Source organism: Equus caballus, chromosome 3 (genome assembly GCF_041296265.1).
Source record: "Equus caballus isolate H_3958 breed thoroughbred chromosome 3, TB-T2T, whole genome shotgun sequence".
Lineage (NCBI taxonomy): Eukaryota > Metazoa > Chordata > Mammalia > Perissodactyla > Equidae > Equus > Equus caballus.
This window is the reverse complement of record NC_091686.1, coordinates 35,167,094-35,191,418: the sequence shown is the minus strand read 5'-3', so window position 1 is coordinate 35,191,418 and position 24,325 is coordinate 35,167,094. Positions and strand designations below refer to the sequence as shown.

At 52.4% G+C, this 24,325-nt stretch overlaps 1 protein-coding gene across 2 annotated transcripts in view; it reads right to left on the bottom strand.

Annotated features, from left to right (window-relative positions):
• ZC3H18 (zinc finger CCCH-type containing 18) overlaps window positions 1-24,325 on the bottom strand; it is a 60,618-nt gene that overhangs the window by 7,783 nt on the left and 28,510 nt on the right. For both annotated transcript variants that reach the window (XM_023637477.2, XM_023637478.2), the window contains 4 exons: window positions 20,584-20,701; window positions 19,086-19,354; window positions 3,973-4,164; window positions 3,020-3,145 (listed from right to left, as the gene is read on the bottom strand). In XM_023637477.2, coding sequence (XP_023493245.1) covers window positions 3,020-3,145; window positions 3,973-4,164; window positions 19,086-19,354; window positions 20,584-20,701 — 705 coding nt within the window. The remainder of the gene's footprint in view (window positions 1-3,019; window positions 3,146-3,972; window positions 4,165-19,085; window positions 19,355-20,583; window positions 20,702-24,325) is intronic.

Sequence of the window (24,325 nt, the reverse complement as noted above, 5' to 3'; positions counted from 1 at the left end):
CATCAAAGGAGAAAGGAGAGTGCTGGTGGTCCTCCTGGAGGCCGTGGGGCCCAAGGCAAGATGCAAAAGGCACAGGCTCTGCTCTCCATGCTCCTATGAAACTCCGACAAGAGGACACAGCCTGACCTGGCCATGGCAAGACCAAGGGACCGAGGACCAAGCCGGGGAACTGGGCAGATTTGCTCGGGGCTGAGTGGGGACCTGAAGCAGGGGCTGAGGGTGGCTCTGAGCACGACAAGGCAGGCCTGTGAACAGACGTGACAGCGCTAAGAGGTAGGGGCTGGCCCGGGGAGTGTTCCAGCTGAAGGAAACTGTGACGAGCTCCATTTCGACACAAGTTTCAGGTGTCAGCAGGATGGATAAAGAGTGCTGGGAAAGGGCCGTTGGGCTGGGAGGGGTTCCAGGAGGCACGGCCTGGCCAGGCTGCTGACTCCTCTGTACCGGGATTCACGATGACATCACACAGGAGGTAAGCCTTCGAAAGGCTCATGGGTTGGCCGGTTTTTCCCCTACTTAGAATCTGTCATATAAGATTTTCAACATTTTCAGCAAAACTACCACTACAGCTAAAGTAACAGCAGACTCCCGCAGTCACACCGGCTGCGATGTTCAAAGACAGAGCCGCACAGGAGAGACGCCTGTCTCCTCTCCTGTCCTCAGACCCCTTTACTTGGCAGGGGCCGCCGCGGCAGCAGATGGGGAAGAATGCCCAAGATGACTTCCAGGAAGCTTCTGTAAGACAGTGCAGCATGGTGTCCCCGCCAAGACGTCCTCCTCGGGGTCACTCCCTCCCTGTGCCCGTTCCTCAGAAGGGGCTGCTGCAGAGCCAGTGCCCCCATGCGGGGAGCAGGCAGGGCAGCACTCCTGTCACTGTCCGCAGTGGCCACATACACGCACCCAGGGGCAGCCGCGGCATGGGCCAGGGGAGAGCTCTGCTGAGTGAGCGGACACAGGAACGGTCCTGGTTGGCAGTCAGCGGGGCCCAGAGGGGAGGTGAGCAGTGAAGAGAGTGCTCCATCTTGTGGAAATGGCTAAGAAGCTTAGGATCCAATTGGGAGGCTACTCTGCAGCTGATGAGGGACAGTTTGGGACACAGGGCTGGGTCCCGAGTGGAGCTTCTCAGAGCTGGGTGACGAGGAAGTCGAGCTCCCTCCTTGGGGTACACCCGCAGGGAAGGGCAGCCAGGTTCCTGCCGAATTCCTCCTACTGGCCCCAGAGGCGAGCCCCGTGCTTCACTCAGTGTGAAGGCCTGGCCACCCGTGAAACTGAGCTGGCGGTTCTTTCTCCCGCCATTGAAACCTTGGGCCTCCTCACAGCTGCCCCCAGCCCTGACCTCAGACAACGCCACAGGCCTTTTTCCCAATCTCGCCTAGTGTCACCAACTGCACACATGGAGGACAGACTGGAGGTGACTCCTCACCCCGACTATGACTCCCTAAACCTCCAAATGTCTCAGCGTGGCTCAGGGTTCTTCCCCACGGCTCATCAGTCTTGTTTCTGAAATGAAGCCACACATGGTTTCTCTTATCGTTGATGCTCTGATCAGCGTCCTCTCTGCCTTCTACCTCGCCTCCTACATGCAGCAACCCTGACTGCCCCACGACTGGCGGCCTTCCTCTGCTGCCCTTGGGTGCTGCTTATACTCCTGGCAGGAAGGGCGTGAGGCCTGGTGCCCACAGCTGACCCTCTAGACATCCTTAGAAAGAAGTGTGTTTTTCTTTCCCACAGCTGTCACTCTGCACAAGATCCAACATTCACAGAAAACAGGCCCCACGTGTAATCTACTCCGTTTGTTCTTTGCCCCACTAAAAATGTCAACTTGAACATCAGATCTAGTGACTTCGGTGGTCTCTTCACGCTGTTCTGGTCCTCTCTGCAACCTAAGATGACTGCCAGCAAGGGGCACACTGGGGACAACAGCCCACTGCAAGCTGGCACATCTGCTGACAGGCCTCCCAAAGAAGTGTGTGTGGGGGGTCTGCGTGGGGTTCTGTTCACTCACTGGGATGAGAGCCCCCACAGCTACTCCCGTGGCGTTCAGGGAGAGCTGTGCTGCGTGCGGGGACAGAGCGAAGTGACAGTGGAGCTCGGAGAGGGCGCAGACAGGACTGAGAGCTTGGTGAGCGTCTGCGTTGTCAAGGAGGAAGCTACAGGACAGCAGCCTCCCTCCGCGCTAGGATTCTTCTCTCCCAACTAAACCCTGAACGGGGCCAAGGGAGAGGAAGGGGAGCCGGGTGGGGTCCCCACAGGGGCATCTCACTCAGGCTGGCAGAACGAGACAGAAAGGGACTAAGCCAGCCAGTGGTTTCTCCAGGGCTGGACAGGGGGTGCGATGACATCGGGTCTGTGCACAGGTGGGCACATGGCAACGTGACCGCTGGGAAGCTCGAGAACCAAAGACAGAGCGCACTTTCCTGTTAATCACGGAACCAAAGACTGTTCCCACCAACAACAACCAAGAATCCTCTACAACTCCAGACAGAGTCTGCCTCTTTCTTTTCAACTGGGAAAACACACAACTTGTTTGATCCTCCTAGAACAGTCGAGAACTCCACGTGAAGATGGAAATGTTCTACATGTGAACACCCAAATGGGGCTCACGCACACTTCAGAATTTTCACTGTACTGGAAAGTGAACTGCAACGTGTGGCTGGCCGCCTCCAGTGGACAGTGCAGCTACACATGGTGTGGCTGGGGCTGGCGCTGACCCCATAGCTGCCTTATTTCTCACTTTAGCAAACCCCCAAAACAGGCCAGCGTAGGTGCTGCTTCTGAACCACCGACTGACGTGCGCTGTGTTCAGAACTCCCAGCACCTGCAGTTTATCTGGCATCTTGCTGCGTGCTCCATTTCAGAATCGACCACGGGACAAACAACCTAGCGACTCTGTTCTGAAAACTGAGTCCCTGGACAAACACGTCAGGACAGAGACCTGTCACCACCCAGGCACCTCTAGACGCTGTGGGTCGCACCCAGAGGTGCCCACATCCACTGCAGCTGCTGGGCCGCGGGGACGTACCTGGACCGGCTGCCTGAGAATGAGCTGTGTCTGGAAGACCGGCTGGAGTAGGAGCTGTAGGACGAGGACCTGGACCGGGAGCGGGACGAGCCAGAGCCAGAGTAGGACGATGACCGTGATGATGACCTGCACAATTCGAGGAAGGGGCGGGGGCTGAGTCTTCCTCCGGCCGCCTGCCCACTGTGCTGGATGATGGCTACACGTGCATGCACACCCCCCTGACACCTGTGTGGAGACACTGCCATCCAGTCCCCCTTCTGGTGGGAACGGTGTTTAGAAACTGACAGCTGGTGTGCTCATTTTTGCGGAGCGACAGCTCCTGGGCCCTTGGTGGACAGAGCCAGGACATGTGCGCCACGTGTGTAGGTAAGCATGTTTGACCCGTGTGTGTACCTCTCTATCTGTCCACCCGTGCATGCAGTGAACCCTGAGCCCAAACTGACCCTTCCGGGCCCCTCTAACACCCCAGACTCCTCCCGGTGCCCCTTTCCCATCTGTACTCCTGTCTCTGGCGAGGAAACTCAGCTCTCACCCGCCATCCTCACTCGGCCGTTCAGGCCCAGCATGCACACACGTTTCTGAGCTGCTAGCCAAAATCGCAGGAGAAGGGGACAGACAGAGCAGATGATGGGGCTCAAGCCCTTCTTCTGCTCTTCGGCCTCACAGCGTCCCTCCCAGAGCGACTTAGGCCAGCGCTGCTCCTCCCTGCCTCCCAGGCCAGGTCTGTGCTCCATTCTGGGCCACCCGTGTCCTGGCTGACCCGGTGTTTATTTTGGGCTATGCGAAGCTCCTCTGTCTGTCCGCTTGGCCGCTGCTGCTCTAGCGCCCCAGTCACTCCACAATCTGCTGGCCAGCCACACCCCTCAGCCCCACCGACTCGCCCTCAGGCAGCAAGGGCGCAGCGCGGCCTGCCACGCTTATGGAGCAGCCATTCGGGGCAGCGGCCTCCTTACCTGGAGGAATTGGAGGCTGAGGCTGACGAGGCTGATGTTTTTCGACGCCTCCGTGCCCGGCTAGGGGAGACTGACACCCCGAGTTTCTTCTTGGGAGACTTGGACCGGCGCCAAGGGTCCTTCCACTCGTCGGCTCGCTTCACCTGTGGCCCTGCAGAGGCGACCTCCTTCTTTGGTGGCTCAGCTTGACGGCTAAAATCACAGAGCTATTAGTAACTCCCAGGCCACCTTCCACTTGATAGCACTGCTGTATGCTGCAAGAAACTGAGAGGTGAGGACTGTGACAGCACTGGCTTATTTGGGGAATGCCTGAAAACTAAAGGGTTCTGGACAAGAGGCAGCAGATACTCCCCTCACAACAAAGCTCACCGTGAACCAGAACCTCAGAGCTCTCCACAAGGCTCCACGCACACGCAGCTTTTTCAGGGGGATGTCTCTCTCCTTCATGGCACCTCCCATACTGGTACTTACTGAATTCCTATCTTTCCCACCACCCTGCGAGCTCTGGGTAGGACAGGGACGGAGCTGGCTCCTCCAACACACTCCCTCTAGAGCCAGCACCCGGGGTGCACAACAAACACTTATGAAATTAAAGGGTAATGAAGTACGTTTGTTTTCAAATGCATTAGAAAGTTGGTGAATTATCAACCCAAGCCTTAAACATTTCCTCTGTTCTCTGACTTAGGTTTAAAGAGCCTGGTTTAATTCACCCAGAGAACATCCTGAAGAGAGCCCCAGAGAGAGAGAAAGGAGACAGCAGCCCAGAGAAGGTCACAGGGGCGCCCAGAGAAAAGCCATTAACTGCCAGTGGTCAAGACTGAGGGCTAGTGGGTTAGTGAGAGGAGTACAAGGCCCGACCAGCAACTTCTCCGGGATCCCGGTGGGGCTGCACACGCTGTGACCGGTGGGCAGACGAGATCAAAGCCTTCACAGTAAAGCCACACTCTGCGGTAGCCAGTGGACCAGAAGAACCCAGGAGCCCTCCTCCCAGGAGGGAGGCAGCTGGCGACGGAGTCCTGACCATGTGAGCCTGCCCACCCCACTCAGGAGCTCAGGGTGGAGAGAAAGGGGGAGCAGGGAGCTCTGCCGTGCTGGGCGGAAGCTGAGACCAAGCCAGGGTGCCCTGCGCCCCACAGAAACACCCCACAAACCAAAACATCTTCCCTGAAAACAGCCAAAGTGCAGGGGCCCAGAACCACTAATGGCAGTTTAATGTGAAGGCATCTGTTGGCCTTGTGATATATGTTTTTATTAATTAAAAAATCATATAGGAGCCGGCCCAGTGGCGCAGGGGTTAAGTTCGCACGTTCCGCTTCTCAGCGGCCCAGGGTTTGCCCGTTCGGATCCCAGGTGCGGACACAGCACCGCGTGGCAAAAGCCATGCTGTGGGAGGTGTCCCATGTATAAAGTAGAGTACGATGGGCATGGATGTTAGCTCAGGGCCAATCTTCCTCAACAAAAAGAGGAGGATTGGCAGTAGTTAGCTTAGGGCTGATCTTCCTCAAAAAAAAAAAAAAAAATCATATAATTTAAAATTTTCAGAAAATACACAAAGTAGAAACAAGGAAATAAAAATCTCATCATCTTCTTCTCTGGGGACAGCCAATGCCAGCATCTCTGCGTCCCCTCCCCACCTTTCTCGTATTTTCCTTGATGAACACTCACGTGTGCACTCACACTAATTTTGAACACAACTGGGACCTGCCTGCATACTGCTCGGCCAGCAAGGGGGCTCTCTCTTCCCACGTCGTCCATCTGTGGACACGTGGTCTTGACTATGTGATAATTCACTGTCACACGTCACAACATCCGAACATTTCCATACTGTTAGCTGTTTCTAACTTAAAAAAAAGCAACATTAAAATGACCCTTTACGCCACAACTAGAAGGACCTGCAACTAAGATATACAGCTATGTACCAGGTGGGATTTGGGGAGATAAAGCAGAAAAAAAAAATGACCATTTATATATAAATCCTTATGGACGTCTTGTCTTTTTAAGCGCAAATTCCTCAGAAGTGGAGTCAGTGGGCCACAGGAGAGGAGCTTTTTACAGGTTCTTGGTAAGTTGTTGACTACTTTCCCTGAAAGTGAAACCAAGTGAGACTCCCCAGCTGTGCGAGGTTCCCAGTGACCTCGCTCTCAACGAGTCTGGGCTCCTGCGCCACAAAGACCACAAGTACCACCCAGTCGAAAATCAGCCCCAAGCTGGGCAACAGCGTCCACAGAAATGGCTCCCGTTTGTTGCCTGAGGTCCCCAAGGGCTGGAAGGTTCATCCTCCGGGCTTCCTGGCCACCTGTGAGTGTTGGCAGCCTGCTTTGTTCCTGGCCAGTCTTCCAGAAGCTCTTCACACACGAAGGCCCTGCATTTCCCCAGGCTATTTGTGTGAACCGTGTTGGCGGTGGTGGCTGACACTTTCAGTTGTCAAACCAACCTCTTCTCTGCGTAGTTTCCTTTAGGTTCGCGGAGCCCCTCTCCACTCCAGGTCACAGTCACTACATTTTATCCTAGCTGATCTGGAGTTTCTTGCCTTTCAACCCTACTCTGTGGTGTGCCTGGAATTAGTCTGTTTTAGTATCTGGTACGTATGGTCCGGCACAAGGGGACGATCCACGACCCTCCCCTGCTGACCATCGCCGCAGGGCTGGCTGACAAGCTTCTCTGTCCTGAACGTGTGATGCAAGGCCGCCTTTGATGTATATAAATTCTTACTGGGAGGGGGGAGTGCTCACGGGCTCTGCTCTCCATTAATCTATCTACTCTCATTCTGAAAGCCCATCTGCAGACAGGGCCACAACATAGTCAAAATTCCCAATACTCTTAATGTTCACAGATTTCTTGGTGCATCCTGCCTATGTCTCCCTATGGAGGAACTTGAGCAGTGCTGTCAGACCCCGCTCCCCTAGTCCCACTGGGCTTTGCATTTGAAAGTTGTATTACACTTACGAACAGCATCTTGCCTTTTCTTCATGTCTTCTTTTACGGGTGTCAGCAAAGGATAATAGTTTTCTTCATAAAAGATCCTGCCTTTTTGGGACTGATTTTTAGTTACTGCGGATTCTCCACCACCAGCATCTTGGTCTACACCTGGCTTTGCTGTGACTAGCATCTAGTTAGATCACATCGTAACAATTAAAAACCATTGCCTGTTGATATTTTCTGAACCGTTTAGTCAGTCAATCTACAACTAGCAAGTTCCACACCTATCAGGCCCAACACCTAACACTTAACACTGCCCCAGGGACACAGTAAACTGAGGCCTAAAATCCCTGCTATCTCAGCCCCAAAGCCTGAAAGCTGCTGCCACACCAGCTCCTCAGCGTGGCCTCCTGGAAAAGCCCAAGAAGGCAGTGAAGCTGTGGGACAGCCCCGGCCTGTTCCAGGCAGCCCGGGCGCTGCTTTCACCTTTACACTTCCTGGGTTACTGTCATTCTGAGGCTGCAACAGGAAATGGAATTCCTTGGCCACCAGGTTTCCCATTAGTCACCAGAATGGCCCAGCTCTGTCAACTGCAGCCTTTCTAACAGGGAGAGAGAAGGAGGCGGAAACCCAGGGAGTGACTCATGATGCAGCCACGACAGGACTCAAGTTCTTGCTGTAGCCATGGGGACCCTGCCCCCACCATGGCACGAAAAGAAAACCATATGAGGCCAGAGACGTGGCCAGCACAGGCCTCCACAGGTTCTGAGAGTCAACACTCACCGGGAAGACTCCTTCACTTGCTCTGAGGATAAGACTACAGGTTTTAAAAGCTGGCTCCATGGCTGGCCCTGGGGCCAAGTGGTTAAGTTTGCACGCTCCGCTTCAGCGGCCCAGGGTTTCGCAGGTTCAGATCCTGGGCGCAGACATGGCACCGCTCATCAGGCCATGCTGAGGTGGCGTCCCACATGCCACAACTAGAAGGACCCACAACTAAAATATATAACTGTGTACTGAGGGGATTTGGGGAGGAAAAAGCAGGGAAAAAAAAAAAAAAAGAAGATTGGCAACAGTGGTTAACTCAAGTGGCAATCTTCAAATAAATAAATGAATAAATAAAAGCTGGCTCCTTGAACAGTGCCAGAAAGAGGCCTGGAGGAGCCCCAAAGCCTCTCATTCACTGTTCCAGTGCCCAGACTTGGGGACCCAAACCAGGAAGAAATGGTTTCAGACTTGGATGCACAACTAAAATCATCAATTTTAATGGTAGATGTTTTGGAAAGAAAAAAATGACTGAATGAACTGTCAGTAAAGAGTCCACTAAAAATCCATTTGGGGAAAATGCTAATATAATATTGGAGAGGGGAGAGAGAGCAAGATGGGCGATGCCCCCAGATGCTTGGCCCCACAGCCACTGTGTGCGGCATCTGGGGAGTGTGGCCACTATGCAAAAGCAGCCATCCTCTCCAGGCCATCTCTTCTTCCTTACTTCTCTCTTTCTAGAAAGTTTTCCAAACTTTCCTAAATTGCCATGTTTTACATTTATTACAGAACACATCTCAAATGTTATTTAAAATTTCTTCCATCTCTGTAAAGAAAATCTTTTAATACTGTTGACTAGTACATACTTAGGCATTCTACTAAAAACTGGTCTTAGTGACATATTCTCACCTCTCGTGGGGACCTCCGAGGAGAGGCAAGGTCCTGCTCACTGACGGAAGGCGCTAGAGCACAAGGGCTCCTGAAGAGCACAGTGCTGCTGGCGTCAGTCCTCAGCTCTCTGAGCTCACCACCCTCGGGGCCAGCACTCGTCCCGCACCCATCAGGAGGTCAAACACGACCCAGGTGGTAAGGCAACAGTAACTAGAGGACACAGCGTAGGCTGATGTGTGCTCCGCAACTCCTGGAGGAGGCCGGCACCTCTGACCACCGGGCCCACGACCTGCGTCCAAGGTGGCCTGACAGGTTTGCTCTCTGACTGTGGGGCTGGGGTCACACCTGGGCCTCCAGCTGATGGCAGAGAAGTAGGGCTGGACCTCTGCTTTCTGAGAGAGCCCAAGGCACCTGAAGCCAAAGCCCTTCTCTCACTGAATGGCAACAGCCAGAGGAGAGGCTAATGAGACCTGGAAAACCAGAAAGACAAAGAAACCAATGAACCAACCACGACCTCAACAGGCCTGCCACCCCCTCTACACGGCCAGCCACCAAAGCCCCTGTGCCATGTGAAGATGCAGAGGGAGCCGAATGGGGAGCGAGGACCTCGGTGAGGAGGACCAGCACCCAAAGCTGGCAGCACAGACTTGGAATTTGCATAAACACTTCTGAACAGAGAGGGGAAAAAACCCTCCAGTACCCTGGGAGGGAGCAAGTGCCTTCCCCAGATGCAGCCACAACACAATCTTATCTCCCAGGCACCTGACCCTGTGCTCAAGGCCACAGGGGAGAGACTCCAAGGAGCAAAGGTCAGCTGTACCTGTACCTGTGACGACTGTCACACAAATACAACAAAGGGCCCTTAGTCAACTCAGGACACGCCTCACTCTTACATCAGCGGCCAGAGGTGTGCGGTGCCCATGATGCAAGAGTGTCAGGAAACTCCGACCTGAGCAGCTCCAGGTTTGGGGTCAAAGACGAAAAAAGATAAAAAGAATGAAGGCCTCTTCTCAAAGCAAAACATTCAACATCTGATACAGATCTGGGAGAAGGGCCTTCGAAGCACATGGACTTCTCCCAGACTGCACTTGCTTACATGTGTTTCTTGAACAGCTCACAACGCCCTTCACAGCAGCTCTATACTACCTGAATCGGAACCTTTGTGGGGCATGAAACAAAAGACCTGTACTCTGGCCACCTCTCTTAGAACTGAAGGAAACCGCCCACAGGGTCCCAAATGGAGTCCCTGTGTCCCCAAGTGCTGGCTCAGGGCTGCCACATCTCTCTCCTGGACTCCTGGGTGGGCCCCTCCCGCCCAGCCCCCTGTGGACATCCGAGCAGCTCCCAATGCCAGCTGCCCCCCTCTCTGCCCAAACACCGCGCCCGTCCCCCCAAGCGGGGTGGACGCCCGCCAGCTGAAGCAGCCCTGAGCCTGGCAGCCAGTCCCTCCCTCTGGAACACCGACCTCCGGCAGAAGCCCACGAGTCCCCCGTCCAGGACTATCACTTTTTTATGATCCACCCAGCTGGCTACAACCCTCCTCCAGCCTCCACCAAGCTGTTTGGCCCTCTCTCAGGGAAAGTGAGAAAGTGACAGAATTTCTATCTCCTAGTCACGTTTCTCAACCTTGTGATACCTCCAGGACCCAGCAGAAGGCCTGCAACACAGGCCAAGTGCACGCTGACTCAATGGGGCACAGAGCAAAATCCCAGAACCCTGACAATTCCAGGAGCCCAGAGCCTGGTCCTGAGCCACGGCCTCAGATCGAACAGAGCTTCTGCCCACGAAGGGCTGCCCTCACTGCCGACCGTTCTTCCAAGTGAGGCTGGAGAAGGTGGGGCAAGACAGACAGCCCTCTCCAGCGAGGGGAACCAGGGCTGGAGAGCCGCCACTGTAATGCACAGACTTTGAAAATGTACTTCAACTGAATCACAAGCAAGTTGGCCTGAGAGAAAGGCAACTGCTAAGAAGGGTGAGACACATGTTCCCACCCACTCACACTTTAATTTCTGGGTGAACAGAAAGAAGAAAAACCTGCACTGTTTCAAGTGGTGGGCAAGTGTCATTAAGACTTTCTGTTTCAATGGTGAGGGCTTGTCCCTCAAATACATTTTCCGACATTTCCAAGACTACTAACGTTGCGTTAGGTTTTCACATCAGGTCTCTACTTCCTACTGTGGCTCCCCACACTGAATGCACAGCTATAACCGTGGAGAGGACTGTTCGAAGAGGCTCAACAATACCTGGTTCTAATTCATGACTGTATTTGTATTTGTCTCTATTAACCTAATGCCTAGTGACGTCAGATGTCTATACTTAGATATGCGTACATGAAAGACCACTATTTACCTCTCTTTTCATCTTTCTCAAACAGTTGGGCAACTTCTGGACAATTCAGTGGGTACGTAGACAAGAAGTTAAAAAACAGGATCCATTTTTCCTCAAAAATGCCCTGGGCACAATGACTTTCTCAGAAACAAGCAATTAGGCCAAGCCCAGGATGGATTCGAATGAGAGATCAGAAAGGCAAAAGGTTTATTAAATTCCCAGGGGAGTGTCCTGTGCAGCAAGAGAAAGATGAGTGACTGCTTTAAAGGCAAGGTGACATGCTGAGGGGCCTCTCTGAGCCACCTCTGGACGTTGGCTCATCAGGAAGCATTGTGATGCCAGAGCTGGGAGTGGAGCTCGAGGCCAGGGTGACATGCCCATCGCATGGCATTCAGGAGACGGCGCCGTCCTGCTTCCCCAGGTCACGCACATCCTGTGTGGCTGCTGACAGCCATCTGGGTATGGTTGTCTGACACACTGAGGAGCAGCAAAGGTGTGTGACACCACATAGGGGTCTAGACGCAATCAATCACAACTTGTAATGGTCAAGTCCATGAAATCAATGAACTCCAAAATGCAAGATGAGGACACCAATGGGACGAGATGGCACTGAAAGGTGGTGATGAGCCACGGCTGCTGAGGCAGAGCAAAGAGGAAGCCGTGAGCCACCAGCCCCAGCACTGGGCTAGGCCTGGGGAGCAGCTGCGCCCAAGAAAACAGGGAAGGAAAACAGTCCCGAAAGCAGAGGGAAATCTGATAGGTACTTTTTTCAAAAGTGGGAGAGTCACAGATTCCCTTGAAGAAAGCGATGTACACTTGCCCGCCTCCAATGCACCAAGATCCCCAGTGTACCCCAAACTGGAGACAGGTAGGTCAGCATGCTCATGCCAGAGCAGGTCTCAGGGTGAAGTGACAGCCTGCCCAGCACTTGCACTGATGGCCTGTGCGGGGCGAGGGCCCCCTGAGACGGCCCATTACCCCAGTGGGAAACGAGCAGGCTTCAGTGAGGGTGAGGATACGGCAGGAACAGTGCAGCGGATCCCCTAGGAAATAAGAAGCCTGTCATTTCGCCCCCAAGGGACGTCAGGCCTCAAACGTACACTGGAGTGTTTAGTCAACATCTTTAAAGACAGCAGGCAGTCTGGCAATTCCTCCAGGAAGTCTCAATTACTATGTCTATTGAGAATGAAATTAATTTGCACATGCCAATCAACACCCCAATTACCTGCCTCGGCCCCGCCCGATACAGCATGCCCCACTGGCTTGGCTATAAGGATCAGGAGGAGGCTTCACAAAAGGGGTTTCCCTTGTTTACACTGATGTGTTCTATAGAATTGTTTAGTCTAAAAACAGCCCTGATGTGGGAGTGGACAGGAGGCCTCAAAAGGCGTAATTACCGCAGGAAAACCTGGACCAAGACAGTGACACAATCTCTAAACATCCTTACATTGTACTGAGCCTACAAGGTCTGGAGGAAAGCTGACAAGGAATTCCTGGGGCGGCCATTTGATAGAACACAGCTCACCCGCCGCCTGCCCGAGAGGGGCGCAGCTCAGGCAGGTGAGGGAGAAGTGAAGGGAAGACGGCTGACAGGCGGCGGGCGAGAGGAAGGGGGCCCCTGGCATCGCAATGGCGCATCCCACGGCTCACTGGTGCGTGCCTGCGCCTCCCGCTCCTGGCCAACGGCAGGGCTGGGGTTAAAGAGCTCTTGCTGGCCACAGACAAAACAGAAGAATCATCACACTTCATTAAAGTTTATCATCATCTACTCTGACTGATGGCCCCTGGACCCTGCAAGTAATATTCCCAGTGGATTCTGCCTCACTGTACAGAGTCCCTCAGGCAGTGGCTGAAGACAAAAGCTTCTCAAGGCTCCTCCTGGATGGAGTTATGTCATTCTGTTTTAGGTGAGAAAAGTTCTTTTCATTCAGCTGCTGATGAAAAATCCTCAACCTGTCAAGAGCTAAACAAATAAAGCCTACTTTATAGTATAGTATATAGTATGGAAGGAAGATCATATAACGTTTTACTGTAGGGAAATTCAGCCACGTCCTGAACAAGTGGGCATGCCCGCTCTGGCTGATCCAAGGAAAAGGAAATAGGAGGACCATGCTAGAAATTCTGCTCTGGCAGTGGGCTGGCAGGGTTCCAGCCAGGGCGATCAAAGCTGGGGTTCGGGACTCCCTAGTGCCAGTGAGACAGGCTGAGTTCAGACCAAGTGATGGGGAGTGCCCTGCCTCTGCTGGTGGCAGCAGGTGCTGGGGGCGCAGGCCCACAGGAGCCCGCTGAGAGTTCTGGGAAGAAAAGGAGAGGCCGGAACCCCACAGAAGGAGACAAACCAGGCCAGAACCCGCTGGAGAGCAGAGAGCTGCTCTGATTTTAGGAAGGACTCACTCAGTCCCGCCTCCTGAACCTGACCTGCTGGAGCGGCTGAGTCCTCAGCGACCCCTTCCCTCACTTGAGAACCCATGGCTGTGCAAACAGAGCGACGGAGGCTGTTCTTCACAGTGACCTGCTGCCTGGGGGCCGAGCCAATAAATGCTACGGCCTTTAAAACCCTCTTTGTGGGTTCAAGTGACACTTCCTCTCGTGGGGTCAGCAGTAGTGGAAACAGGAATGAGCACCAGATGGGCCTGTCTCATACACACTGTCCTGTCCCTGGGTTACTGATGAGCAGGGACACACAGCTGACCTGTGCAGCTGCCCTCCAACAGGCACTCTCAAAGCACACTCGTGTGTGTAAGTGTCCCTGAGCTGGAAATATAGACCTCTGACTTGCAAGAGTTGCCTGGCTTCTTGGAAACAACAGGACATGTTAGCAGGGGCTGGGGAAGGGGGTTTGTGGCCAGAGTAAATACGCCTGTAAATGACAAAACCAGTAAAGTGGACTTGCTGATGTGACTCAGGCATCCATGGAGTCACATGGGCAGAGTGACACTCTGACCTAGACATGCGTCTCTGCTTCTCAGACCAACAGTCTGTATAAGCATGAAAACAGCCATTTGATGAATCTGGCTGGAAAGCAGACTGAGTTAGTTCTGTTTGCAGAATTCAGTCTGTGATTTTCCCTGTCCTACAACACTCACTGCATCACATAAGGTCAAAACGCAGGCTGCGACCAGAGCCACAACTCAGAGTACCCAGCAAATGTTCTGAGACTGCAGTGCCCCCCAGGGGGTTACATTCTAGAAGGGTGACAGATGGCAACAGATGAGTAAACAAGTTGTATGACACCAGGGGGTGAGAAGAGCTATGAGGAATAAAGCAGGGTAGGGAGACAGGAGTGAGTGGGGGATGCGAGAACAGGCTGGGCTGGGGTGCGGCTGATGAAGTGCAGAGGCGGCCGTGAGCAGAAGGGAGCTGGGCCTCCTCCTCCCAGCGGTGCTCCCACGGGGACCGCAGCCCCAGGACCGAGTCCACTCTGGAAACGCTGTGCAGCTTAGGGGAAAGGGCTTCTGTCAAACAGGGGCTTCAAAGGGACCAACAACAGAGAGTCAGGATCAGGCTGTTCCATTCAAATGAATACATAAACGTCAAGATAACTGAAAGAGTGATTACTGTAAAAAAAGATTCATCAACGCAGTCTCTTAAAGAACAAACTCTCAGCGCATCTAAACTATGGGATTTACTCTGAGTGTTCTTTGAGAACATTACTTTGCCCAATGTTAGGAAAGTATGAAAAAACCCAGCAAATTTAGGGAGGTCAGTTCACTGCAACCCCGAGGATGACAACAGTCAGAGGCGGCACTTACACAAACCGGGGGCCCTGCTGCAGCCACAGATAACCTTAAAACGGAAGACTCCTGTCCTGACATCTACTGTCAGAAACAGATGCACACAGGAAAGGAGCTCGTCCAATAAAAAGGACAAGATACAGGAATGAGGTTCTGGTTTCACCCACCAAACACTGTTAGAACCAATAAAACCAACGCAGTCAAGTTGCAGGACACAAACCCACACGCAAGACCCAGATCTGTGTCTGCACACTAACAACAAATAATCTGAAAGAGAAACAAAGGTGACAATCCATTTAGAACCGAGCCAAAAAAGAATAAAATACCAGGAATAAATTTAACCAAGGGGGTGAAAGACCTGGACACTGAAAACTATAAGACACTGATGAAAGAAACTGAAGATGACACAAAGAAATGGCAAGATGTTCTGTACTCACGGACTGAGAATCAACATTATTAAAATGCCCATACACCCAAAGCCATCTGCAGATTCAATGCAATCCTTACCAAAATTCTAATGACAGTTTTCACAGAAACAGAACAATGCTAAAATTTGTGCGAAACCACAAAAGACCCCAAATAGCCACAGCAATCCTGAGAAAGAAGAACAAAGCTGGAGGCATCATGCTCCTTGATTTCAAGCTGTACTATGAAGCAACAGTAATCAAAACAGTATGGTACTGGCATAAAAAGACACATAGAACATGTAACAGAACAGCAAGTCCAGAAAGAAACCCATACATCTATGGTTAATCAATACTTGACAAGCGAGCCATGAATACTCAAAGCGGGAAAGGACAGTCTCTTCAACATATGGTGCTGGAAAAACTGGACAGTCACAGGCAAAAGAATGAAACTAGACCCTGTCTTACATGACTCACAAAAATTAAATCAAAGTGGGTTAAAGACCTAAATATGAGACCTGAAACCATAAAACTCCTAGAAGAAAACAGAGAAAAAGCTCCTTCACATTGCTCTTGGCAATGATTTTTGGATATAACACCAAAAGCAAAGGCAACAAAAGCAAAAATAAACAAGTGGGATTATATCCAATTGAAAAGCTCCTGCACAGCAAAGGAAACCATCAACAAAATAAAAAGGCAACCTATCAAATGGCAGAAAATATTTGCAAACCATCTACCTGATAAGGGGTTAATATCCAAAAAATGTATGGAACTCACATGACTCAACAACAAAAGACCAAATAATTCTATCAAAAAGTGGGCAGGGGAACTGAACAGACATTTTTCCAAAGAAGACACAGATGGCCAACAGGTATATGACCAGGTGCTCAACATCACTAATTATCAGGGAAATGCAAATTGAAAACACAATAAGCCATCACCTCCCACCTGTCAGAATGGCTGTGATCAGAAAGACAAGAGGTGACAAACGTTGGGGAGGATGTGGAGAGAAGGGAACCCTTGTGCACTGTTGGTGGGAAGGTAAATTGGTGCAGCCACTACGGGAAACAGTATGGAAGTTCCTCAAAAAATTAAAAATAGAACTACCACGGGGCTGGCTCAGTGGCAGAGTGGTTGAGTTGGCGTGCTCTGATTCGGCGGCCTGGAGTTTGCAGGTTTGGATCCTGGGCACGGAACTAGCACAAACTGCTCATCAAGCCATGCTGTGGCAGCATCCCACTTAAAATAGAGGAAGGTTGGCACAGATGTTAGGTCAGCAACAATCTTCCTCAAGCAAAAAGAGGAAGATTGGCATTGGACGTTAGCTCAGGGTTAATGTTCCTCACACACAAACACACACAACGTAGAACTAGCATATGATCCAGCGATCCCATTTCCGGGTATTTATCCAAAGAAAATGAAATTACTATCAAAGAGATATCTGCACTATCTCACTATCAAAGCGATATGTTTGCTGCAGCACTATTCTCCATAGCCAAGACCTGCAAACAATATTAAGTGTCCACCAACAGATGAACGGATACAGAAGTGGCGGTATCAAGAGTCACGTGCCACATAACGGCATGTCAGTCACCGATGGCAGCGCCCTAAGATTACTGCCATTTAGCCTCGGTGTGTTGTAGGCTCTGCCATGTAGGTTTGTGTAAGTGCTGTAGGGGAGGAAGAAATTTTCCTGTACCCTTCTAGTTTCTTCTGGTTGGTCTAAGAATTAAATTGACATGACACAGATCAAGGGGAGAAAAACAAACAAAAGATTAGTAACATGTATACCTGGGAGAAACCCAGGAAAACAGTAACTCATTAAAATGGCTGAAGCCCTCACGTTAAATACCATCCTCAGCTAAAGACAGAAGATGATGTTGGGGCTGAGGAGAGTCAAGGACTTCAAAGGGAAGGAAGGCAATTCACAGGTAGGTGACAAGGAGCAACGTCTGGAAAACAAGTGTTTGGCCACCTAGAAACAGAAGAACACAGAGGGGAGCCCAACAAATCGGCTTTTCTAGGTTCTTCCTTGTCTTCCCCCTAGTTCATGTGATGCTAAGGTGAGAGTTCACTTCCTGAGACAAGTTTTTTTTTTATCTGACTGAATTCTTATTTAGGCAGTTAAGGGGGAGGTGAGAAGAAAAACTGTGAGTCTGTTATTTCTTAAAAATAATCAGTCTAGGGGCCGGCCCTGTGGCTGAGTGGTTAAATTCCCACGCTCTGCTTTGGCAGCCCAGGGTTTCACAGGTTCGGATCCTGGGTGTGGACATGGCACAGCTCATCAGGCCATGCTGAGGCGGCGTCCCACATGCCACAACCAGAAGGACCCACAACTAAAAAAAATATACAACTATGTACTTGGGGGATTTGGGGAGCCAAAGGAAAAAAAAATCAGTCTAAAATAATCCTCACGTTAAAGAGACACATTTTAGGATGGCAAATTTTGTTCTCCTTTCGTATGCTCTATGATGGTCGCACAATGACAAAATCTCCTAATGCATTTTTCAGAATGCACCCCGTCATTAAGCAAGCTATGACTGTATATACGAGGGAATATTACTTGGCCATAAAAAATGACATCATGCCATTTGCAACAACACGGATGGACCCGGAGGGCATTATGCTAAGTGAAATAAGTCAGGCAGAGAAAGACTCTCTGTTCTCACTATATGATCTCACTTACATGTGGAATCTAAAAAAGCCAAAATCAGAGACGCAGGGTAGAATGGTGGTTGCCGCGTGCTGGGGGGGGGCGGGTGGGAGAAATGGGGAGGTGTGGTCAAATGGCACAAATTTCCAGTTATGAGGTGAATATGCTCTGGGGAGCTAATGTGCAGCACAGTGACTAGAGCTGGCATACTGCACTGTACACCTAAAAGTTGCTAAGAGCGCAGGTCTTAAATGTTCTCACCATACACACACAAAGTGTAACTGTGTGAGGTGATGCTGGTATTAACCAGCTTTATTGTGATAACTGTTTTGCATTATGTCCCTCTATCAGATCATCACACTGCACACCTTGAACTCGCACAATGGGATAGGTCAACTGTGCTCAATAAAGCTAGGGAAAAAAAATAAGAGGCTTTCCCTTAAAAAAATTAAAAAAAAAAAACAGGGACATCATCAAGAAAGCGGAACGACAACCCAAAGAAAGGGATAAAGTATTATTTGAAATCATAGCTGATAAGGGACTCGTATCTAGAATATATAAAGAAGTCTTACAACTCAAAAATAAAGACAACCAAACTACAAAATGGGCAAGAGATCTGAGTAGACGTTTCTCCAAAAAAAACATACCCACGGCCACTGAGCACACGACAGGATGCTCGACACCACTGCGCGCCCCGCGGACGGGACCGGAGGGCGGGCCGGGGAAGAGGCGGCCCGCGCGCGGCAGGCGGGAACGTAAGCGCGGCGCCGCTGGGGTCCGGCGGCTCCTCCGGGGAAAACACGGAGCACGGGCCCCACAGGTCCCTCCGAGGCGTGCGCCCAGGAGAGAGGGAGCCGCGCCCGGGACGCTCACCTTCAGGGCGGCCAGAAGGCGGAGACAACCGCACCGGAGGACGCGCGACCCCCCACGCAGCGCCGGTGGGCACGAAGAGGGGCGCAGGGCCGCGTGGAGGAGCCCGGGGACACCCTGCTGGGTGGGCAGCCACGAGGACCCTCAGTCCTGACCCGCGATGCGCCCCGCCAGGAGCGCGCACCAGAGCGCGGAGCCGCCGGCTGTGAGCCTCCTCTCGGGAACGAGAGGGTTTTAAAGTCGCAGCGGCGGCGCCACCACTCCGCACATGCGGGACACCGGCGGATGGACTTGAGCTACGTGTTCACTGGGTGAGGAAGGCCGGCGCTGGGCCGGCATCGGCGCGCCCTGGACGCGGGCCGAGCACTGTAGACGGCGTGCCGTACCGCAGGGTGGGAGCCACCCTCGGTCGAGCCGCAAGACCCTCCGTCCAGCTCTGCGCCTCCTAACGGACCACCCGCCCTGCTCCAGGCCTCCCCGCGCCCGGGCAGCGCGGCCCACGAGGCGCCTACCCGCGAGCCCGAGCCCCCACGCGCTCCTCCGGCCGCCTACCTTGGGGGCTGCGGGGAGCGGGGCTTTGGCTTCTCCTTCTCCTTCTCGCGCTCCTTGTCGCGGTCGCGGTCGCGGTGCTGCCGGTCCTTCTCATCGCGCTTGGCGCGCTCGCGCTCCCACTCCTCCTTCCGCCGCTGCCGCTCCTTGTCGCGCTCCCGCTCCCGCTCGCGCTCGCGCTCCCGCTGCCGCCGCTCCCGCTCCCGCTCCCGGTCCCGCTCCCGCTCGCGCTCGCGCTGTCTGTTCTCCCGCTCTCGCTCGCGCTCGCGCTCCTGCGGAAGCAAGCAGAGCGGAGTGAGCGCACAGGGCGGCCGAGTGCTCCCGCAGCGCCGCCAAACGCGATCAGCGCCAGGTTAGAGGCGACACGACCTAGAGGGGCTCCCCCACCCCACTGCACGGGCGCCCCGGCCGCAGCCCCCGCGGTGGGAACAGAGGCCAGGCTTTCTGCAGCCTCGGGCAGCGCCCGGAGCACCTTGCTCAGCCGTGTCTGCAACAGGTGGGCACCCCAACATGGTGGCTTCTTGTTTTCCTAAGCACAATCCTCCAACACCTGTTTGAACGGTTACTCTGTTCCTACTCATTCCTTTGCTCTAATACTCAAAGTTAAAACGGAATCCAGCCCAGACTGCAGCACACAGACAGGCTTTGGGCCTCAGGTGGCCCGTGGGAAATGATGTGCACTCCGGACCCCATGCTGGCCGCCCCTTGGACACAGCAGGGAACGTGGTGCAAAGAGACTCCCGCAGGCCCCTGGTACCTCCAAGTTTGCCCTGCCTGGCACGAGGCACCGCACTCCTGCAGCCCGACCCCAGCAAGGAGCCTGCTCTACAGCGGAGAGGGGCTCAGATGGTCAACCAAGTCCTCTCCTCTCCACAAGCTCACCATCTGAGGGGTTCCCAGGCAGTTCCCTTTGGTCCTGAAAACTCATGACTCTGTCACTTAAGTCACAGCACAAAAACTGCGGAACTGATTCTGACTGATCTCTTCCCAGTGGCAGCTGTATCATCTCACCCTAAGAGCACCAGATCAGGGACCCGAAGCCTGAAGCACAGAGGATCTGTACAGACACTAAACCCTCAGAGGAGCGCCAATGCAGATCAGCCCTCCCTTAGTCCAACATGGTACGGCTGGTGGAGGCCAGAGGACCGCACTCAGCCCGCTCACTGCCACATGGGAAGGGCACCATCATCATGAACACTGTCGCCAAAGCGCCAGAAGAGGGCGCAGCACACTCCCCTACAAATGCGTATCAATAACCCAACCAGCAAATCTAATTTTACAAAAACCAGACTAGAATGGAGATAAACTCAAGGAAGTCTCTGTTCAAATCACCAAATTTAATCCATGGATCTGAATTAGTTCTCTATACTCAACTGGGGCTTGAAATTGGTACAGTTTGCCAACACTATATAGCCCATATAAAGTCCTATAAACAACAAAAGGGGTGATTTTAACGAATTGATGAATGCAATTGAGATGTGCACACTCCAGTCACACTCACCCGGTAATTGTGGTACGGTTCCGTCTCTGTATACTGCACCCTGAAGTTCTCATACTGCCCACCACGCCAGAACCGCTCTATTTCATAGTCATAATAAGGATCTGCATAAGGCTCAAGTCTGAAAAAAGAGCAAGTAAAAAATAAATCTCATCTCTTAGGAATATTAATGCAAAACGTTACATAAAATGTTAGCAAACAGAATCTGACACCACATTAAGAAAATAATATACCACGGCTAAGTGGGATTTATTCCAGGAAAGCAAAGTTGAGTCAATATTAGGAATTCGTGAATACACTACATATCATAATGGACCTAAAGAGAAAAGTCATAGGATTACGTTTGCAGATGATGAAATGTCTGTGACAAAAATTCAATACCCATTCCTGATGAAAATACTCAAGAAAACAGGGAATGATACTTTAACGTGATAAAATATACATATACACTTCAGAACTAAAGCCAGCATCTTACTCAACGGGAACAGAGGAGGCATCTCTGTAGGATCAGTATGAGGAGGCTGCTGCCTCCTTGATGACCCACCAAGTGTGCCAGAGGCTCCGCCAACGCTGTCAGATGAGGGAGCCCATGAGAGGCAGATGAAGGGGAAAAGGGGTGAAAAGATCCCAATTTGCAAATTAAATGATGCTGTCCCCAGAAAACTGACTTGGTGATAGAGCCAATTCCAAGAGCCAGAAGAGCCCAGTAATTAACCTACAGAAACCAAGGCCTTCGTATACACAAATGACAACCAGTTAGGAGACGGGTACATGGTAAGTGCTCCTCACTTACAACCGCAAGAAAGAAGAAAAAATACTTAAGAACAAAACACATTTAACCAGAAACGTGCAGGACCTACTTGAGGAAAACTCTGTAAAATACTCTAGGAAGACACAAAAGCCTGTGTGAATGAATGACACGACGTTCCTGGTCTGTGGATAGGGTGACTGGACATCACTAAGATGTGTCAGCTCTCCCTACGTTAATTTACAAATTTAGGGCAATCCCAGTAAAAACACCAGTAAGCTAGAAAAGCTGATCCCCAAGTTCACATGGAAACAGACAGGTAAGACCAGCCAAGACGACTCTGGAAAAGATAGGACACACCCTCTGAGACATTACAACATTACAGGAAGCCTGGCATGTGCAGGAACAAGTGGACCAGAGGAATAAAGCACAAGTCTGGAAACAGACCAATACATTCCATAAAGGTCGCCTCTGGCTGGGCAAAGGTGGACTTCTGATCAACAGGGACAGGACAGATGACCAACCACTGGGAAGAAGCTAACAGCAGACCCCACCTTGCCCACCAGGGCCAGATGCTGTGCACGCTGACCCAGAGGACCTGGCCCAGGGGTGCTGTGAACCCCAGGGGGGCGGTGGAGAGGAAAACATGCATCTGGCGACAGGTGGACCCCAGGAGGTTCTTTCAGGGTTTTCTTGGCTCCAGACCAACTCTCTCCTTTGGGTAAAATGATGGGGAAACTGAGGTGCCCATACGTGCAGAGGCCCCGCTCTGGGAGGCCCCTGCTCTGCAGGCCGTGATGCTGCCCTCACTGCCACATATCTCCAGCTGTCCGCATGGCCTTCGGCTGGCTGCTTTCTAGGAAATCTCTCCTCCAGCATTTCCAGCACCTCTGGCAGGGACTAACCCACGGCTGGCTCTGCTAATGACAGCTCTTTTCCATTCCAAACAGGCAGACATCTTTCTCATGCTCAAATCTTCACACTACTCAGATAATCTTTAATTACAACAAACAGTGCCTATTGCAGAGGCCTGCGGCAGCCCAGCATCTTGTTACACAGAAAGGAAGAGATGACAGCGCGGGCCCCGAAGCATAGACTTCTCCTGTGATCTTAAAAATATAGGACTAACACCACACACAGCCAATTAAGACCCCAGAAAATGCTTTCCCAGGTGGGCATGAGGGTGTGCTTCCTCACAAGGGAGGGCTGTACGGGCAAATGCCTTTAGGAAGCTGCTAAGCCAAATGAAAGTGGCCTCTCTCCTGTGGATTTCTCGGAGTCTGAGGATACAGCCGAGAGGGACAGGGCACATGGTGTTCCCTCAGCCCATCTCCCTCAGAACCAAGCCTGGGCTGCCCACCAGCCCGGCAGGGCCTCTGTCTTCGGGAACAAACAAAAATGCTGCCACGAAACACAACCAGGCAACAGCCCACTCCTCGGGCACGTCTCGGAGGACATACCTGGCAGGTGCGCAGTCCCAGGCCCTGGACACGTGCCTGGTAGTGTGGTCCTGGTTTACTATGAAGCTCTGTTCCAATGACCTTACCCCTCGCAGGTGACACCCTGTGCATTCCTGGGGGTCCCTATGTCTTCTGGATTGCACTCCCCCTGCGTGGGACTCAGTGGAACATTCTGGTACACTGTCTCCGCAGCCCCAGGCACAGACATTTCATAATGTCTCCTGCGCATGAGGTCTCACAGGTCAGATGGCATCTGAATGAAGTGCTTGAGGTGCTGGAAAAGGAACTTTTACAGCTATGAATTGGGGGGTGTCTGTCTAGAAAAGCAGTATTTTTCCATCATTTTAAGTGGTCCTGCTAGACAAATTGTTTAATTCCAAAACAATTTAATAGAAAGAAGCAACCCATTTTCCTGGTCTTTACACCACCTCAGAACACTTCCTCAAGAGTTCTAGAACGGGCACCTTTTCCCACTGGTCCTACAACACAGCACCTGGCTCCTAACTACCAGAACCTGACCATGCTGAGAGGCTGTGTCACTTTTTCTTTCCCTGAAACTCAGCGTCAGGTCAGTGGGCCTACACCCCAGAACTGCAACCGTGGCCCTCAGGCCTCAGTGGCACTGCAGTCTCCTGGAGGACTTGTTAACAACAGCCGGCTGGGCTCCACCCTTCCTAGGACTGCTGACAGTGCGTTTCTAACAAGCCCCCAGGGGGTGCTGCTGCTGGCTCAGGAACCACACCTGCGAAGCACAGCCTTCAGTCCCTTCTACCACCCTCCCTCCCCTGTGCAACAGGCTGTAACCTTATCACAGGCCTACTGCGCCGCTGGGTAAGGAGTGCGTGGGCACAGTAGGTCCCAGGAAGCAGGAACCAGGAGCCTTGGTCTTGCTGAGTCTTCCACTGATGGCCCTCGAGCCCGGTGGTAAACTACCGACGGGTTTCTCTGCCACCCTCCTCACACTCTGCCAAGTGCACCCTGCTGTGCCAGCTGTTCCAGCGAGGGCTGGCCGACAGCGGGTGCCAGAGGGAGCAGGCCGGCTGGGGCGGAGAAGGGCTCGCTCTGTCCTGGTCTCCTTTCTGTTCCCGTCAGCAGGACTTCTGTCCCAGCAGCAGCAGTTCCCTCCACTTCCCCAGCCCGGCCTCATCACCCACCTTGGAGATGCTACCACAGCTGGCCAGTGTCCCCTCCTCAGCAGACTGAGTTCCAGCTCCTTCTCCCAGATTCTCAGTTTTAACAGTTCCAAACTCTTCTCTCCCTCCCTCCCGCTGGGGTGGCAGCTCCTTCCTGCAGTTGCTACCCCTCTTTCTGCTTCTGTTATCCCCTAGACAGCAGGTCTTTATGTTCAGTGCTCTCCGTGACAAGAGGGAGGTGTGTCCTCTGCTTGGTGGACCCTGACTGACACAGCCCTTGCCCTGAGTGCCAGCAGAAACAGCTGAGGCACTTTCCCACCTGATACATGCCAAGACCCTCTTCCCAGAGGTCTGGACTTACCAGGTCTGGGTGGGGCCTGGCATATGCATGTCACAAAAGCCCC